Raw genomic sequence first — 16,253 nt, forward strand, 5'->3', positions numbered from 1 at the left:
ACTTTAAATGCAAATTACACAGCTAAATACAAAAATTGGGGATAATTAAATTATTTTGGTATCTAGCCCCTGGCTCCTAAAAAATATCCTCTGGCGATAAAAGGAGTTTAGTCTACATTATCTGTACTTATTTTTAGTCATATCTACTAAAGTCTGCCTGTCAACAATGAGAAAATCTGCAAAGCTATCAAATATAATGTATTTTTTTGTCCAGGGTCCAAAAGCTAGAAATACTGCAAGTTTGAATTTTTTCCCCAGCAAGCAAATCCATCTGAGTAAAGTCCTTATATTTTTTTACATTTTGTTATGATAATAACCTAGAGGAGGAAACGGCAACCCACTCCAGTATTCTTGCTTAGAGAACTTGTGGACTGAGGAGTCTGGTGGGCTGCCAACTATGGGGTCGCACAGAGTCAGACATGATTGAAGCGACTTACCATGCATGCATTGGAGAAGGAAACGGCAACCCACTCCAGTATTCTTGCCTGGAGAATCCCAGGGACAGAGGAGCCTGGTGGGCTCTCTGGGTGTGTGTCTATGGGGTCACACAGAGTCGGACACAACTGAAGCGACTTAGCAGCAGCAGCATGATAATAGCTAACATTTAGACTTTTGTCTAAAGATGGAATTAAACGGAGATAGACTAGAGAAGGGGGAACAAAGGAGAAAAGAGAAGTACATTAGTCTGCTTGGGCTTCTGTAACAAAATACCCCAGCCTGGGTGGCCTAATTAATTTTCTCACAGTTTTGGAGGCTGGAAAGTTCAAGGTCAAGGTTCTAGTATGGTTTGGTTTCTGGTAAGTGCTCTCTTCCTGGCTTCAGATGTCTGCCATTCAGCCAGATCCTGGTATGGTGGGGAGCCCAATCTCTCTGGTATCTCTTCTTATTCAAGCACCAATCCCATCATGAGATCTTCCACATGCATGAGCTCATCTAAACCTAATTATTTCCCAAAGGCTCTACCTCCAAACACCATCATGCTGAAACTTGGGGCTTTAAAACATGCATTTGAGGGACACAGTTCAGTCCATAGTGATGAAAGAAGATAATCAAAAGTCAGAATGAGGTAACAAGAATGTAAGTAGAGAGAAGCAGCAGTCAAAGGTGAAAATTGTGCTGTCAAGAAGTCAAGAGGAAGATTTAGAAAAATGAGTGGTTAACAGTGTCAGAGGCCATTGAAAAAGGCATGGAAAAGACTTCTGTGAAAGCTGATAATTAGAAGGTCATTAGTGTCTTTCATTTGGTCTGAAGCCCAACTGCACACATATAAAACTATATGGTATAATGTGTCATTCAGGCAACATTAAATTATATGGTATTAGAAGAAAAAGAAGGAATGCATTTGGCTGGGGTCACCTGAGAAGGCTTAACAGGACAATTGACCTTGAACCTGGAACTTGGTAAGTAGAGTTCTGACAGGTGGAGACTTGGAGGTTAGAGTCTAGGTTGAGTAAGGTAAGGTGTGGAAGCGGAAAAGGCATAACTTATTTGCAGAACTGAGCGTAGTCAGGTTTATTGCAGCATATGAATGAAATATAAGAGAGAAGTGATAAATTTGTACTTACAGGGTGATAATATAAGGTGGATTTCTTTCATCAATCGCTGTCATGAAAATACATTATTTTAACCCTGAGCTCCACTAAAATAGAATGTAAGAATTTCATTTCATAGTACTTTTATGGTTTTTCTTAGTCTTTAAAAATATTTATCAGAAATTATTTTAAAGCACTTGATAAAAAGTGAAGTTAGCCAGATTTTTCTGAAAATTAATTTCATTTCCAAAGTAAAATTTACTTGATTTCTTTGGATCTCTGATCTTTTATCTCTAAGGTAGACTAGGCTGGATTAGTCCTTGAATTCCTCCAAAATAAGATTCTATGATATAGAAAACAGTATTTTCCAAAAAGGACCAGAATATAATTATTGTTTCCTTTTTTAAGAACATTTAAGTTAAACTGGATATAAAATTCTCATTTTATATTTTTATTAAACTGGATATAAAATTCCACAGAATCCAGTGGATTTTAACAAATATAGGTTAACAGATGATTTGTAATAAGCTAGTAATTTGGGGAACTCCATAAAATTAAAATACTTTGGAGATGCAGTAACTTTGTCATTTTGTCCAATTTCTACACGTATCACATGAGGAATACAGGATGAAGGGAGATTAAGTGACTTGCTAAAGGACACACGACAACTTGGAGTCCACTGTGCCACTGTTTCTAGTCCATAGATGAGAGTCAATGGTGGACTAATATGAATATTTCTGTTTTTCAGGTGGTTGCTAAATCTAGTTTCTATTTTTTAAGCCGTTGGTTTCCAAGTAAAGGGAAATTTAAAAGTATATGCATTATTTGGTAATAGCTGTATTAATGTAGAATACTGATAGCAAAGCAAATCTGAATGCAAATACTGATAGCAAAGCCAAAATTTTATTTTAACGGCTTTCCTATGCTGGGTCTGGACCCTTCATCAACCAGGTGTAACTGTGCTGCCCAAGGTCACGGACCTAGACCTCTGGTCCAGAATTCCATTATAAAGGAAGTTATAAGGAGAAGCGGTCATTGACAAGCTTTGCCTCACATTGACAGAGTTGTGTGACTGTATCATTATATAACAGTATCATGGAATCCTCCTACATATACACCTTTTAAAGAAGCACCATCTTAAGGCAAAAGTATATGGGAGATATTCCGAAGCATTATAGATGTCTTTAAATATCTGATGAAAATAATAAGTCCTTACCACCAGAAAAATGACGTGCACTCCAAAAATTTGCAAACAAATTCAGGTACTCAGAGTGAGGGTCACTGAGGCCAAGATTCCAGTTTTACCGGGATCATATTTTATCAGCAGTCCAGGCTGTACTACATGGGGAGCCAAGTGGCCTGTACACTGTAGCTGGATATTATGGACCCCCTCTCTTAACACCACTTTGTATAACTTTTTCTGGCAGATGCTGACCAGTAACTGCTGGCCATATGCCACCACAAGTGCACAGTCCTTAGAGACAGCATGTTTTCTTGAAATGAAGTCATCTTAAACTCTGTAAGGGTTTGGAGTACAAGAAGTTTGCTGTAGCTGTAATTAAGAGAAAGTGCAAAAAACACCAGAGGCTCAAAAATTCACACTAACCTAAGCCTCTGACTGATGGGCAGAACAGGGCAAAGGAAGAAAAAGAAGGTAGGGAAGAGGGAAGAAATGACACCTAATTTCAAGACTCTAAGCAGTGGAATCATAAAATTCTATAACTTCACCTTCTCCTCTGTGACTCTGCCACAGGTCATGATTAATTTCTGTCTACACAATATCCTGGCAAGCATCAGCTACCAGTCTTGGTTCCCTGCCAGGTAAAAAAATCCCAAAGGGGATGTGAGCCAGCTTGATTTTCTTGTGCTTTAAAATATTTGACCCTTCCTACAATATTACACAAAATAGGAACCAATGTAAGACTCAGTTCTCTATAGAACATTCTTTCTTTCAAAACAAATGAGCAAACAAACAGTTCTTATCCTCCAGCTCACAGAACGAGTGTTTCACTACAAACTGCTTAAATTCTTCTTGAGTTCGTTTTAACAAGACTGCTGTAGTTGTGTCCACTGAGATTTTTAGGACCACTCTTTGAAACCAAAATTTCAATATACTCATAGGAGAGAGACATGAAAATATCCATAAAGGTCACTTCCTGGGCTCTCAATCCAGTCCTTCTGGAGAATGATATCCAACGGGTGAAAAGCTTTAAAATGATGCAATCATGAAATCCATACTTCTTGTTAACTTAGTTTCTAATTTGTACACTGCATTTAAATTCTGCATAAAAGTCTGTGTCACTTCAGTCTCATCAAACTCTGTGTGACCCCAGGGACTGTAGCCCACCAGCTCCTCTGTCCATGGAATTCTCCAGGCAAGAATACTGGAGTGGGTTGCCTTCCTCCAGAGATGAGGACTACCCTCTTGCCATAGTATCCATGTATTTGTACAATAGAAATTGGCTTTTAAGGAATAGAAACAGAAAAGATAAACCATAATATTCTTATCCAAGTCTACTTTTGACCTGATTTCACTGAAGCAAAAATTGAAAACTTCCAGAGCAATGATGGTGAGGAACAAGGAAAGAGCTTAATAATTTTATTAAGAAAAAGATAATAAATACCCACTCCAGGGTTCTTGCCTGGAGAATCCTAGGGACGGAGGAGCCTGGTGGGCTGCTGTCTATGGGGTCACACAGAGTCAGACACGACTGAAGCGACTTAGCAGCAGCAGATAATAACTGCTAGAGTTTAGAAAATCAATTACACCTGAAAAAGTACTTTAGTTGGGTACTAGAGTGTTCATTTTGCTTTTATTGCAAAAATCAGATATCATAGATGTATATAATGCATTACTTTGCAAAGTATTTTTATATAAGACACAAAAACTCACCAAGTCAACCTTTACCAATAAATGCCACATCTGCTTGTTTTGGTAATCCTGTTCCAAAACATTTTGTGCCTAAGAGAAGTTAGAGCAGCAGTTTAAAGATGCAATAGCCGACGTCCTTACAGGTTGGGGCTGGAGATGGAGATGGGAAAGGGATTCCTATTGCAACAAGCAGTCAAGTTGCAAAAAAGAAGGGAGTAGTTTAGGGACTAACTAAATATACATGAGCTGCTGTCCCACTAGGCTGCTTGCTGTAGACACAGTTATCACGATACTGAGTTCCCCGGCTACTATGATATGGCTTCTATCTGCAAGTTCACTCAACTTTGGAAAAGTCTTTTTTTGCTCCCCAAACCTCTATTCTCTCATATCAAAATCAGATCTATGACTAGGATATCTTCACCTGTTTCCTCTGGCTTTCTCTCATTTCCTATAAGATATGTTACAAAAAAGAGAGAGTATATACAATGAAGTTAAGCAAAACTGGCTGTTTTCTCTTTGAAACGTCATAATTATAGAATATCCATAAAATGCTAATAATTTTGAGTAAATGGGCAAGCTAACAAGCCCTATACCAAATAAACCAGGAATTAAATGTTATTGTATAACATGTTACTCTTTCAATGTAATAGATATTTTTTTAAAGGGACCTGGAGATGAAATCAAAATGCGCTTGCTCATCATTCAGTGAAAAAACACTTCAATTAAAAAACATTTATAAATCATACAGGAAGCACTGTATTTTAAAAGTTATTTTTTTTCTTGTGTACAAAGTCATTTTAGCAAATTTATAAAATTCAAAAACATACCAAGACTTAATAATTCTACCACCCCAAACTGATATCTAAGAACATTCTGCTATACAATAAGTATATAGTAACCTCAGATTTAATGTGTGTAGTTTTAACTATTCTTGAGCAACCATAAGCTCCTTGGTGTATAATCTGTTATAATTTTTGCTATTATAATCACAAGTCCAATTCTGAATCTGGTTTGAAATGAGTGAGCATTGCAGCTAGTGACTGTTATAGCCTCCTCTCTTCATTGAAAGTCTGTGCTGAACTGGTATATAAACAACAACTAACAAATTTATACTTTACAACATGTGGCAGAAAAGATGCCCTATGGAAATAGCCACATGTTTGGAAATCCGAGTTTTGCTCGTGAATGTTAATTTCTCTATTTCCTTCCCCATCTTTTTAGTCTTTTAATAGCAAGATATCTTTTCTTTTTATTCTAAGAGAGAGAATTGTACTTGAACACTGTCAGCTTCTATAGGTATTTTTACAATAGAAAGACCTTTTCTTTCTGCCCCTACAAGAGCAGGTCGATTTTCATTGAAAACGACTTCAAGCTGGTTCTAATATTTACTCACTTATGCAGGTGCGTTCATCAGCATGGAGTCTGTATCCCGTATCACATTCACAGTGGAAGGTGCCCAGAGTGTTAATACAGCGCTGCTGGCAGCCTCCATTCACCACCGCACATTCATCGACATCTAGAGGAGGAAGACAGATGGCCAGGATTACAATGTCATTCCAATGTCAGCTTCATAGAAGTGGTACAATATTTGTTTGATACACAGTATGTGTTTTATTGCGCAAAGGCACCATCTCTGTTGCCACAAATCTTTGCCTGTTTGATCCATTTTACTCCACAGTATAAACAAGAAAATGTAGACAGAAACTTTATTGAGCTTTTTAAAGCCTAGCTGCGATGAGCATAGGGACTGTTTCACAATTTTCTATTCTTCACATCCTGATTAATTAGACAGATCCGAGATATAGATATGTCCTTAGGGAAGGAAACCTGGAGGGGAGAATTACAATGAGCTACTTACTCTATCTGGAGCAGCACAGGCGAGTAGATAAACACATATTATTGGTCTGATGCTGCTGAAAAAAGTCAGTAATAAAGTTAAGACCTTGACTCTCCTTCTTATGTGCTACAGTGGACATTAGGGCAGAGTGAGATAAATTCATATAAAACCATGGTTTGGAGTTCTTAAAAACACATCAATATATTTGCTCCATTGACTCAGCTTCTTCCTTATCACTCAAGGTTTCATTTTCTGAAACACTTAGTATGCTTATGCATGAAGTGATATTAATTTAGAATAAATAGAAACAGGTCAAGACTCATGGTCACCGATGTATTTGGATCAGTCAAATTCATGATAAATGAAGATAGTGTTTGTCTTCCTTTGGAAAGGAACATCAATTTCAGAACCTATATTTTCTCGTATCCTATACAGTCAGTACTTACATGTCTAAAATCACAAGAGGACAACCACAAACATAGGTCAAGTTTTTCAGATAATCAGTGAAATAAGATCTTCTAAATTTTCCTGTTTGGGGAATCCATTTTGTGACGTGTTAAAGTAAAAATCAGGCTGCGGTCAAGATTGAGTATGTGTGTGTCTCATGCAGATAATGTCCCTGAGTCCCCTGCCCCCAGTTCCATTCCAGCAAAGAATGTGGAGTATGAATACGCTTCACTAAAATATGTAATCATAATAGATAATTAGCTTTACATTGAGTGAGACTTAATTCCACAGGGCAAGACCTTTATTCAAGACATCAATATTGGGAATGAATACTACTGCAGTGTCTTATCATAGGACCTTGAAATCCTAATGGATATTTTGTACTGTGGTAAAAATTAGGGCATTTGTACTGAGGAAAGAAAAAGAATTTCCTTCTGCTTGCCATTTTATATGAAAAGAAAAATGTAAATCATAAAATGAGTCCCACATTTAAAAATTACTAGTTTACTGTATTTTCCTTCTAAAATTAGCTATGCTGGATTAATTTCTGATATTTTTTAAAGGAATCTTATTTTAGAGATAAGAACTATGGACTTTTCATAGTATTAGAATTTTTATTAAATTTTGAGTCTGTGATCATCAAAACACTAAGTTTTCCCATATAAACCAGCATCAAATCAGAATTCTCCATTTGTTACTCATACTTTGTGCAGGGCTTTAATATTTATGCTAGCTAAATTTTTATTCTTTCTAGCTTTAGGGAATTATTCCGCAAGGTTGAGATATAATTCTGAATCTCAGTTCTGTCAGCCACTGAATTAGATCTCCTTCCCAGGTCTTTGATTTTAAACATACAAATAAAACTCTTAATTCTCAAGAGTCATATGTTTTTCCAGTATAATGATCATCAACACTTCAGCACCTGCAATCATCAAAAATTTTCATAATATATCATATATATATAGATAAATAGATTCATACAGATATAGATACAGATGCATGTGTGTGTGTGTGTGTGTGTGTGTGTGTGTGTGTGTGTGTGTGTGTGTGCACTCAGTAGTATCCAGCTTTTTGAGACTTCATGGGTTGTAGCCTGCCAGGCTCCTCTGTCCATGGGATTCTCCAGGCAAGAAAACTGAAGTCAGTTGCTATTTCCTTCTCCACATACATAAGCATTATAAATTAAAATGTCTTAAAAAGTGTGCACAGATAAAATGATGACTGCTGAGGGAAGGAAGCCATGTAGATTGGGTGGGGTACAGGATAAGTGTGTTGGACAAGAAAGTTTACCCACATTTTAAATGTTCTGTTTTGTTTTGTTTTGTTTCACAAGAAAGGTGTTAAGGTATTATGTGCAAATTAAAAAGGAATTTTAAAGAAAGAAGCATAATAAGACCACCTCCCTTCCTGCTTAAGCTTCAATAATTTTCTGACCAAAGAAACCAAGTAAGCGTACAATTAAAAAAAAAAAAACCACTGGGCTCACTCCAAAGATTAGAGTGGACATTGATTTTAAGGATGAGTTCTCTTTTACTATGTTTTAGTGTGTTCATATTCTGAATCTGCCCCCAGAACTATAATTAAAGTGCCATAATATATTAAAATATACATAACACTCAAAGAAAAGCAAATCAAACTTCCTCTGGACATTGGGTCAGAGAGCCTTGGGAAAAATATCTTAGTGTCAAAGCATATTAGCCTGTTAACCTTGCCTCTCTGAGACTCAGGTTTCTCATTTGTAAGATATAACAACAATGACTACCATAAGTTTGAATAGGAAAAAGGAGTCCAGAATGGCGGTGGCTAAAAAAACAAGGAAGGGAAAAGCCAGCAAAAATAGAACAAAGGAAGGTCCAAGGACTGGAGTGAGGACCTCAGGTAGAACAAACAGCATTCCTGGCTAGCCCAATTTACATAGGGCAGGCCTGGGGGAGGAAAAAACATAAAAAGAGGAGCCAAAGGGCCAGGGGTCTCTCTGTCTCCCACGCACATGCTCATTCTCTCTCTCTCTCCTCTTCGCATCTTTTGCGTCAACATGTCCTCAAGCCTCTGCTAAGTCTAAGTCACTTCAGTCATGTCCAACTCTGTGCTACCCCATAGATGACAGCCCACCAGGCTCCCCTGTCCCTGGGATTCTCCAGGCAAGAACAGTGGAGTGGGTTGCCATTTCCTTCTCCAAGAACAAAAGTTCAGTTCAGTTCAGTTCAGTCGCTCAGTCGTATCCCCCCCTAAATATTGCTCAACAACACTATGTTTTAATAGCTATACTGTTGCAGGGAGGAAGCCAATCCTGACTCCATGTAGGAAATGGTTTCTTTGACTTGCTTCTGTTTGATCACACTTAATGATCATACTTAATGGCTTGGCTGGAAGAGCCTGGCCCTGTGCTGTGCTTGCCTATAAACTAAAGTGCCTTCGATGTATTTTCCTTTATTTTCTAAATAAAACTGATCTGTCCGAGAACTATAACACAGACTGTCTGAGAGCTGTGACGCACCGAAGGCTTTAACGTCCGTCACTTCAAATTTTTGTTGTGACGAGACAGAACCGAAGAGATTACACTCCCCTGACACTATGGTTTATGTTTTTCTTTCTTATTCATATATATGATTTTGGAATAGATTACTCATACTTGAGACTGTATGTAGGAATCAGTCAATTGTATTCCACTAACTTGAACCAACAAGACAAAACCATAAAGTGAAGGACTTCCCTGATGGTCCAGTGGCTAAGACTCTGTGTTCTCCATGCAGGAGCCCAGAGAACTAGATCCCACATGCCACAATTAAGAGTTCACATGCTCCAACTAAAGATCCCACATGCTCCAGTGAAGACTGAAGATCCCTTGTGCAACAACTAAGAACTGGCACAGATAAATAAAATATTTTTAAGAATCCATAAAATGAGAGCACATGATAGAGGTCCTGAGCAACATGGGAATTCAGGGAAGGGAAAATGCATTTGGGTGGCAGTGATAAGGGGATGCTTGAGATATAAACTGAAAATTGAGTTCATGGAGGAAAGGATGAGCAATACCTGAAGAATTCCATGGACAGAGGAGCCTCACAGGCTACCGTCTATGGAATTGCAAAGAGTTGGACATGACTGAGAGATTGAGCATGCACACACAATCCAAAGGTGCAACTGTTTAAACATGCTGCAGCTGCTGCTGCTGCTGCTGCTGCGTCGCTTCAGTCGTGTCCGACTCTGTGCGACCCCATAGACGGCAGCCCACCAGGCTTCCCTGTCCTGGGATTCTCCAGGCAAGAACACTGGAGTGGGTTGCCAACATGCAGCGTCTGAGATTTAGTATTCAGACTTGTCAGGTTGGAGAAGAACGTTGACAAAAGAAAGTAAAGTAAAAAAACAAATCCAAAATCTTCTTTTAATTAATTGAGATAGCAACATGTTCCTTTTCTTGATTTGCAATACAATACACTCGTGGGCAGGTGGAGACATAATAGGCTGTGTTCACACAGTAGCTAAGCAAACTTATTAAAAGTTAAAAAAAATCAATCATTTATAAAGTGGTACCAACTGCAGAGTAATTGGTTTGACTTTCTTACTTTTTGTCCTTTCAGAATACACTGAATTTACAGATTGCTTGGGCATTGTGTGACCTACAGTTTGCAAATCTGGCAGGGCATTAGAATAATCTGGTGAGCATTTAGAATTATCCATGCCTTGGTCTTGCCTTTAAAAAATCTAATTGGTGGATTCATGTCAATGTATGGCAAAACCAATACAGTGTTGTAAAGTAAAATAAAGTAAAAAAAAAAAAAAGAAATCTAATTTAACTGGTCCGGGGTAGACTTGAGAGTCAAACATTTTGGATAAAATCAGCTATAAGGATATATTGTACAATGCAGGGAATATAACCTATATTTCATAATAACTATAAATGGAGTATTATCTTTGAAAGTTGTGAATATTACATATCTGCTGTGGTCATGTATGGCTGTGAGAGTTGAACTGTGAAGAAGGCTGAGCGCCAAAGAATTGATGCTTTTGAACTGTGGTGTTGGAGAAGACTCTTGAGAGTCCCTTGGACTGCAGGGAGATCCAACCAGTCCATTCTGAAGGCGATCAGCCCTGGGATTTCTTTGGAAGGAATGATGCTAAAGCTGAAGCTCCAGTATTTTGGCCACCTCATGAGAAGAGTTGACTCATTGGAAAAGACTCTGACGCTGGGAGGAATAGGGGACAGGAGGAGAAGGGGACGACAGAGGATGAGATGGCTGGATGGCATCACGGACTAGGTGGACGTGAGTCTGAGTGAACTCCGGGAGTGGGTGATGGACAGGGAGGCCTGGTGTGCTGTGATTCATGGGGTCGCAAAGAGTCGGACACGACTGAGCGACTGAACTGAACTGAACTTACATAATATTGCATATCAACTAAACTTCAGTATAAAAGATTGTAAACAATAGAGTACAGCAAATGTTTAATAAAAGTTACTTATCATTAACAACAACAAAAAAGCACCTTTAGTGATTCTTATGTGGAGCCAGAGTTGAGATCCCCTGATGTTGTTTCTGCTTTAGTTGCCTAGTGATCTTGTTAGAATGCAGAGAGCCAAGCGGCTGGATTTTAGCATTTCTAATAGATCCAAGTTTATTCTAAAGCTGCTGGTCTGGGGACCACACTCTGAGTAATGAGTCTGCAGACAGTCCTCTGTTCAACTGTAAATGTCATATGGATCATAGATGTCATGATTTGACTCAACTTCTCAGCTGCTTGACTAAAGCATACCAATTCAGTTTAAATAGACACATCAATACTCCAACCAAGTGTGTATATACACCTACACAAATGTATACATATATATTGTTGTTGTTTAGTTGCTAAGTCGTGTCTGACTTTTTGTGACCCCATAAACTGTAGCCTGCCAGGCTCCTCTGTCCATGGGATTCTCCAGGCAAGAATATGGAGTAGGTTGCCATTTCCTCCTCCATGGGATCTTCCTGACCCAGGGTTTGAACCCATGTCTCTTGCATCTCCTGCATTACACACAGATTCTTGACCACTGAGCCACCAGGGAAGCCTTATATACATACACACATACATTAAATTATATGCTGAAATCATCTGAAAATAAACCACTAATATTTCCCACAATATTCTCTCAGTAATAGTTGATAGCTTTAAGAAAACTTTAGTATTATCTGTTATGAGGAATGACTTTCTTCTGTAAAACATGAGGGATATTTTAGTTCTTTTCTGATGAAGTACCTCTGATATAGAATAAAACTGGGCTAAATTGCCAAGATATTAGACACTCATGCTGAAGCTGTCACAAGTGATTTTCTTTTCTATCAAGATTCTGCCCAACAGAGTTAAAAACTATAAATGTCTATATTACATTAAAATGTTATTATCAAGTATACTTCATGTGAAGAAACCATTTCTTCAAAATTTCTCTCAGTTATATCTTCATGTTAGATGCTTACAGAAAGCCCTGCCCTTAGAATTGGAGCTCCAGGACACTGCTGGGAATAATGATAAAATGATTAGAATTTTTTCAGCATTATCACTGAGATATGGACCAAAGATGATGATTTTTATACTGTAAAAAATGTCAAAAAGAATCAACTATGTCTGCTATTTTTCCTTTTTAGTGTCCTTTCTCTTAATACTTCTGCTGTATTTATCCCCCAAATTATTTCCCCAGATGGTCACAGAATATAATAGCTTAAAATAATTCACATCATTATCCAATGTATTTTGCACATAAAAGCCCCCTGAAACAACAATGATCCATTTTTTTCCTAAACAATTCAGGATTATTTCATATTGTTTTTTTAGAGTGTGCAGCCAGAGTAAGATAAATTATTCTTCCATTTGCTTTTTAATGCACTGTTCTCAGGAATCTTTTGATTGGAAATAAGTATTCCTGGGTTGCTTTATATTAAAGATTGCATTATAGAAGTGTTAGGTGTGGAGGGAATATTAAAGGATGTGTTGAAGACCCCACTAGATTTTACATGTGGCTTTATTTTCACTCTGTTTTACTATTCTACTTTTGCTCTGATATGCAATACTGCTGACTTTTCACTTGTATTTTAATTCTATAATTCCTAATCAAATTAACTCCTTAAGGTCAAGGATCCTGTTATATTAAGCATATTCTGGCATAGAGTTTATACTCCGTAAATGATAAATGAATGAATAAATGTGTGGTTTGAGAGCCCTCCACATCATTTAGTCTTCGAATTCACTCATATTCATTAATGGATTTTCTTAGGAATGGGCTCTGTTCCACTTGCCTTCTCTTTACCCTTGTAATAGACTATTGGTTTGTTTTTGACCCTTCACAAGTTTCTTTAAAAAAATCCAGGGCACAGAATAATTTTGGTTCGCTAATGAACAAACTTAAACTGTGTCTGTAGTGAATATTCACTGCTTGACTGCTTAGGATTCATCTATTTTTCTTCTTCACTAATACTCAATAGCTATGAGGTTTTCCTTTGGGGAAATTTATCCCTGTGATTTTAGAGAAACCATGTAGATTACATGGGACTGATGAATAACATTCCTCTCTCAAATCTGAGGTGGATTTTTCTTGGCATAAATTTCCCTCCATCTGTCACAGTGATTGGACCAGGTACTGTCTTCATTAGCATATGACTGTCTCAGGAATGAATGAATTCCTTGAGATGTGATCCAGTCACCATGAAGCTCAACATATAGGTCCAGAACCTGAAACACAGAGACCCTGTTGCTCTAGAATTGTAATGTGTCTATATGAGCCATTTTACAGTAGCCAGTTTGCTCCCATGAATGAAGCGACACTAAAGATAAAGCCAACCAACAGGAAAGAACTGAAGGATAGGCGTATAGGAGTTGGAGTCCTGATTGAACTATGCCTGAAGCCTTCCCACCTCTGGCCTTCTCAGTTAAGTGATTCAATACCCTCCCTTTTATTGTTTAGGTGTTTTAAATCACATGATCCTATTGCTTGTAAAATAAGTCATCCTAACTGATGCATGCATACTGTAAAGTGGGTTTGCAGGAGGAAGTCACCAAATACAACTCAAACTAAGCACACACTTTCCAAAAAGATTTATTTTCCTCCAATCAGTGAAATGTTTTAATCTATGTTTTGTCCAAGATTGGGAAAAGTGATGTAGTTCTTCCTCTTAACATTACTGGAGCAATTATACTCTGTTAAGATTCTAATGAATTTGGGGATTTATCACAATTTTGGTCCAATTTTATTACAAATATTAAGAGTTTATCAAACTGCCTGTGCAAAGCTCTATTATATCTGATAGTGCCTACAAGGTTGAAGGTGCCATCTTGCATGATTTCCTTACAATTGCTCTGAGAGATTTTTCTGATTTGGTCTGTTGAGAATAAGGATTAATGCAAAAAAAAAAAGAGAGAGAGAGAGAGAGAGATTATGCTAAAGATGTGGCTAGGGCTTGATTATTGAGGAATTTTTGGCCATACTAAGGAATCAGGGGTCTACTTTATAGACCATGGACACCAGCAGGGCAAAGGATAGGTAAGTGGGAGACTGAAGGCAGGGAGATCAAGGAACAACAATTGCCAAAATCCAGCTGAATGATGTTGAAGACTTGATCTAAGCTAGTAGCAGTGGAAACAGAGAAACATGGGCAGATATAAAAGAGAAGAGAAAATCAAAATGATTTGTTTATTAGCGTGGCAACACACTCCTGTATTCTTGCCTGGAGAATCCTGTGGACAGAGGAAACTGGCAGGCTATAGTGCATGGTGTTGCAAAGAGTTAAACACAACTGAAGCGACTTAGCATGCATACATGATGAAGAACAAAGGCTCAAGGTGAAGTGACTTGAACAACTGGATGGATATTTGTGGCACTTACCACATTCATTAAAACAGCACAGAGGAGGAACACTTGATACTAAAAGAATATAGCTGCTGAATCATATGTGTGATTATTTGTTTTATATCTGTGTTCCTTGTTCAAGAATAATTCAGTGAGAGTAGGAATTCTGCTGGTTTTACTCACAATCCTATCTCAGTGTTTGGCACATGAAGATGTTATAAAAATACCTGTTAAAAAAGTAAATGAAAAGGCACAGAATATCGAGCATCTCCATATAGATAGTAACTCAGAGCACAAGAGTAGGGATAATATCAATAAGCAAAAGTATGTAGATAAAGAAGATAAAAGAGGTTAATAGAGAACTCTGAGAAGTATCAACATTTAGGACAGAACACACAAATCTAACCAGACGGCCATCCAGAGAAGTAGGAGGAAAACTGAGAAAGTCTGGCATCATGGAAGCCGAGGGAGGGCGAGTTTCAGGAAGGAAAATGTGGGCAACACAGGGATTTCAAATAGGAACTGGGTAGTGAGGATACCAATAAAAATAACCCACCTGACAATTACTGAACACGAACAATGTACCAGGCACTGCTCTAAACCGTCCATATTAACACATTTAATACTCAAGACAGCCCTAAGAAATAAATACTAATATTACTCCTACCTACAGAGGAGGAAGCTGAGACTTAGAAGGCTGTTTTAATAGAGTGCTAGATCGATCCCAGGTTGTAGTGTGTTGGGTTGAAGAAAAAGTGGGAGACAAAGAACGGGAGACAGAAAGTTAAGACACATATTGCAATAATTTTGACTATTAAGAAAGGGAGGCTGTATTTGGACTGGAGAGCATAGTAGAGGGAGTTTTTAAGGTGGACCGGATTTGCAGTAGTTTAAATATTGATGAGAAGGGACCAATGGAGAGGGCTGACTTGAAGATATGAGAGGGATTTCTCAAATTATTGAGAATCTCAAATCGTATTAGTGCAGTCCATGAGAAAGTATATTCTGGGAGAAGTAATCCACCCTGCACATGGAACATCCTTACATATTTTATGTCAGATTGCTCTTTACCCAAGCCATTTTTCAAGGCTCTGTTTGCACAGAGAGACAAGCTAACATATCCCCTGAGAAAACAAAGTGGCTTGTTTCTGCTAACTCTAAAAGTGGTGGATTCCCCAAGCTCAGTGTTTCCCTTGTTTAACGCAGCCAGTTGATGTGTAGGCATCCATAATGAGCCCTTTGTGTCACTGCTACGGCATCTGGGGGGACACGGGGAATTGACACAGACATATAAAGCTCTGGCTACTGGCTATGCCAGGAGTAATAAAGCCCTTTGTTTCTGACCCTGGAGCCTCATGTCTTGTGTCACCATCTATGAAACAGTTACAGCCTAACTGGTTAGTAAGACCCTGCACACTTTGTAATAGTACACAGAAACGAAATCACACACACAAAATCACCTATTACTCTGGGTTACAGTGAGCATGTCCATCTGAGCAGCTATAGAGATGTTACTGTTTTCTCCCTGTTTCTTCTTATGCCTTTTGATTGCTTGTAGTCTTGAAATGATTAGTAAAGCACGGTACAGGAAAGATCCCTTATCTTCCTGGGCCTGATTTGATAAGCTGATCCTTTGTGTTAGCTCAGGAAGGAAGAAGGAAAAGATGTCATGCATGTGGGCCCGCATGAGATTTTATTGAGCAGTGAGAGCACAAATACCTAATCCAGGGAACCAACAATTTTACTATATTG

The 16,253-nt window shown here is 38.1% G+C and overlaps 1 protein-coding gene across 1 annotated transcript in view; it reads right to left on the minus strand.

Moving 5' to 3' along the window:
* The window catches only part of LOC101114669 (EGF-like and EMI domain-containing protein 1), a 575,484-nt gene that overhangs the window by 142,404 nt on the left and 416,827 nt on the right, over positions 1 to 16,253 (minus strand). The window contains 1 exon segment of the mRNA XM_042243830.2: positions 5,798 to 5,920. Coding sequence (XP_042099764.2) covers positions 5,798 to 5,920 — 123 coding nt within the window.

Source organism: Ovis aries, chromosome 1 (assembly GCF_016772045.2).
Source record: "Ovis aries strain OAR_USU_Benz2616 breed Rambouillet chromosome 1, ARS-UI_Ramb_v3.0, whole genome shotgun sequence".
NCBI classification, from domain to species: domain Eukaryota; kingdom Metazoa; phylum Chordata; class Mammalia; order Artiodactyla; family Bovidae; genus Ovis; species Ovis aries.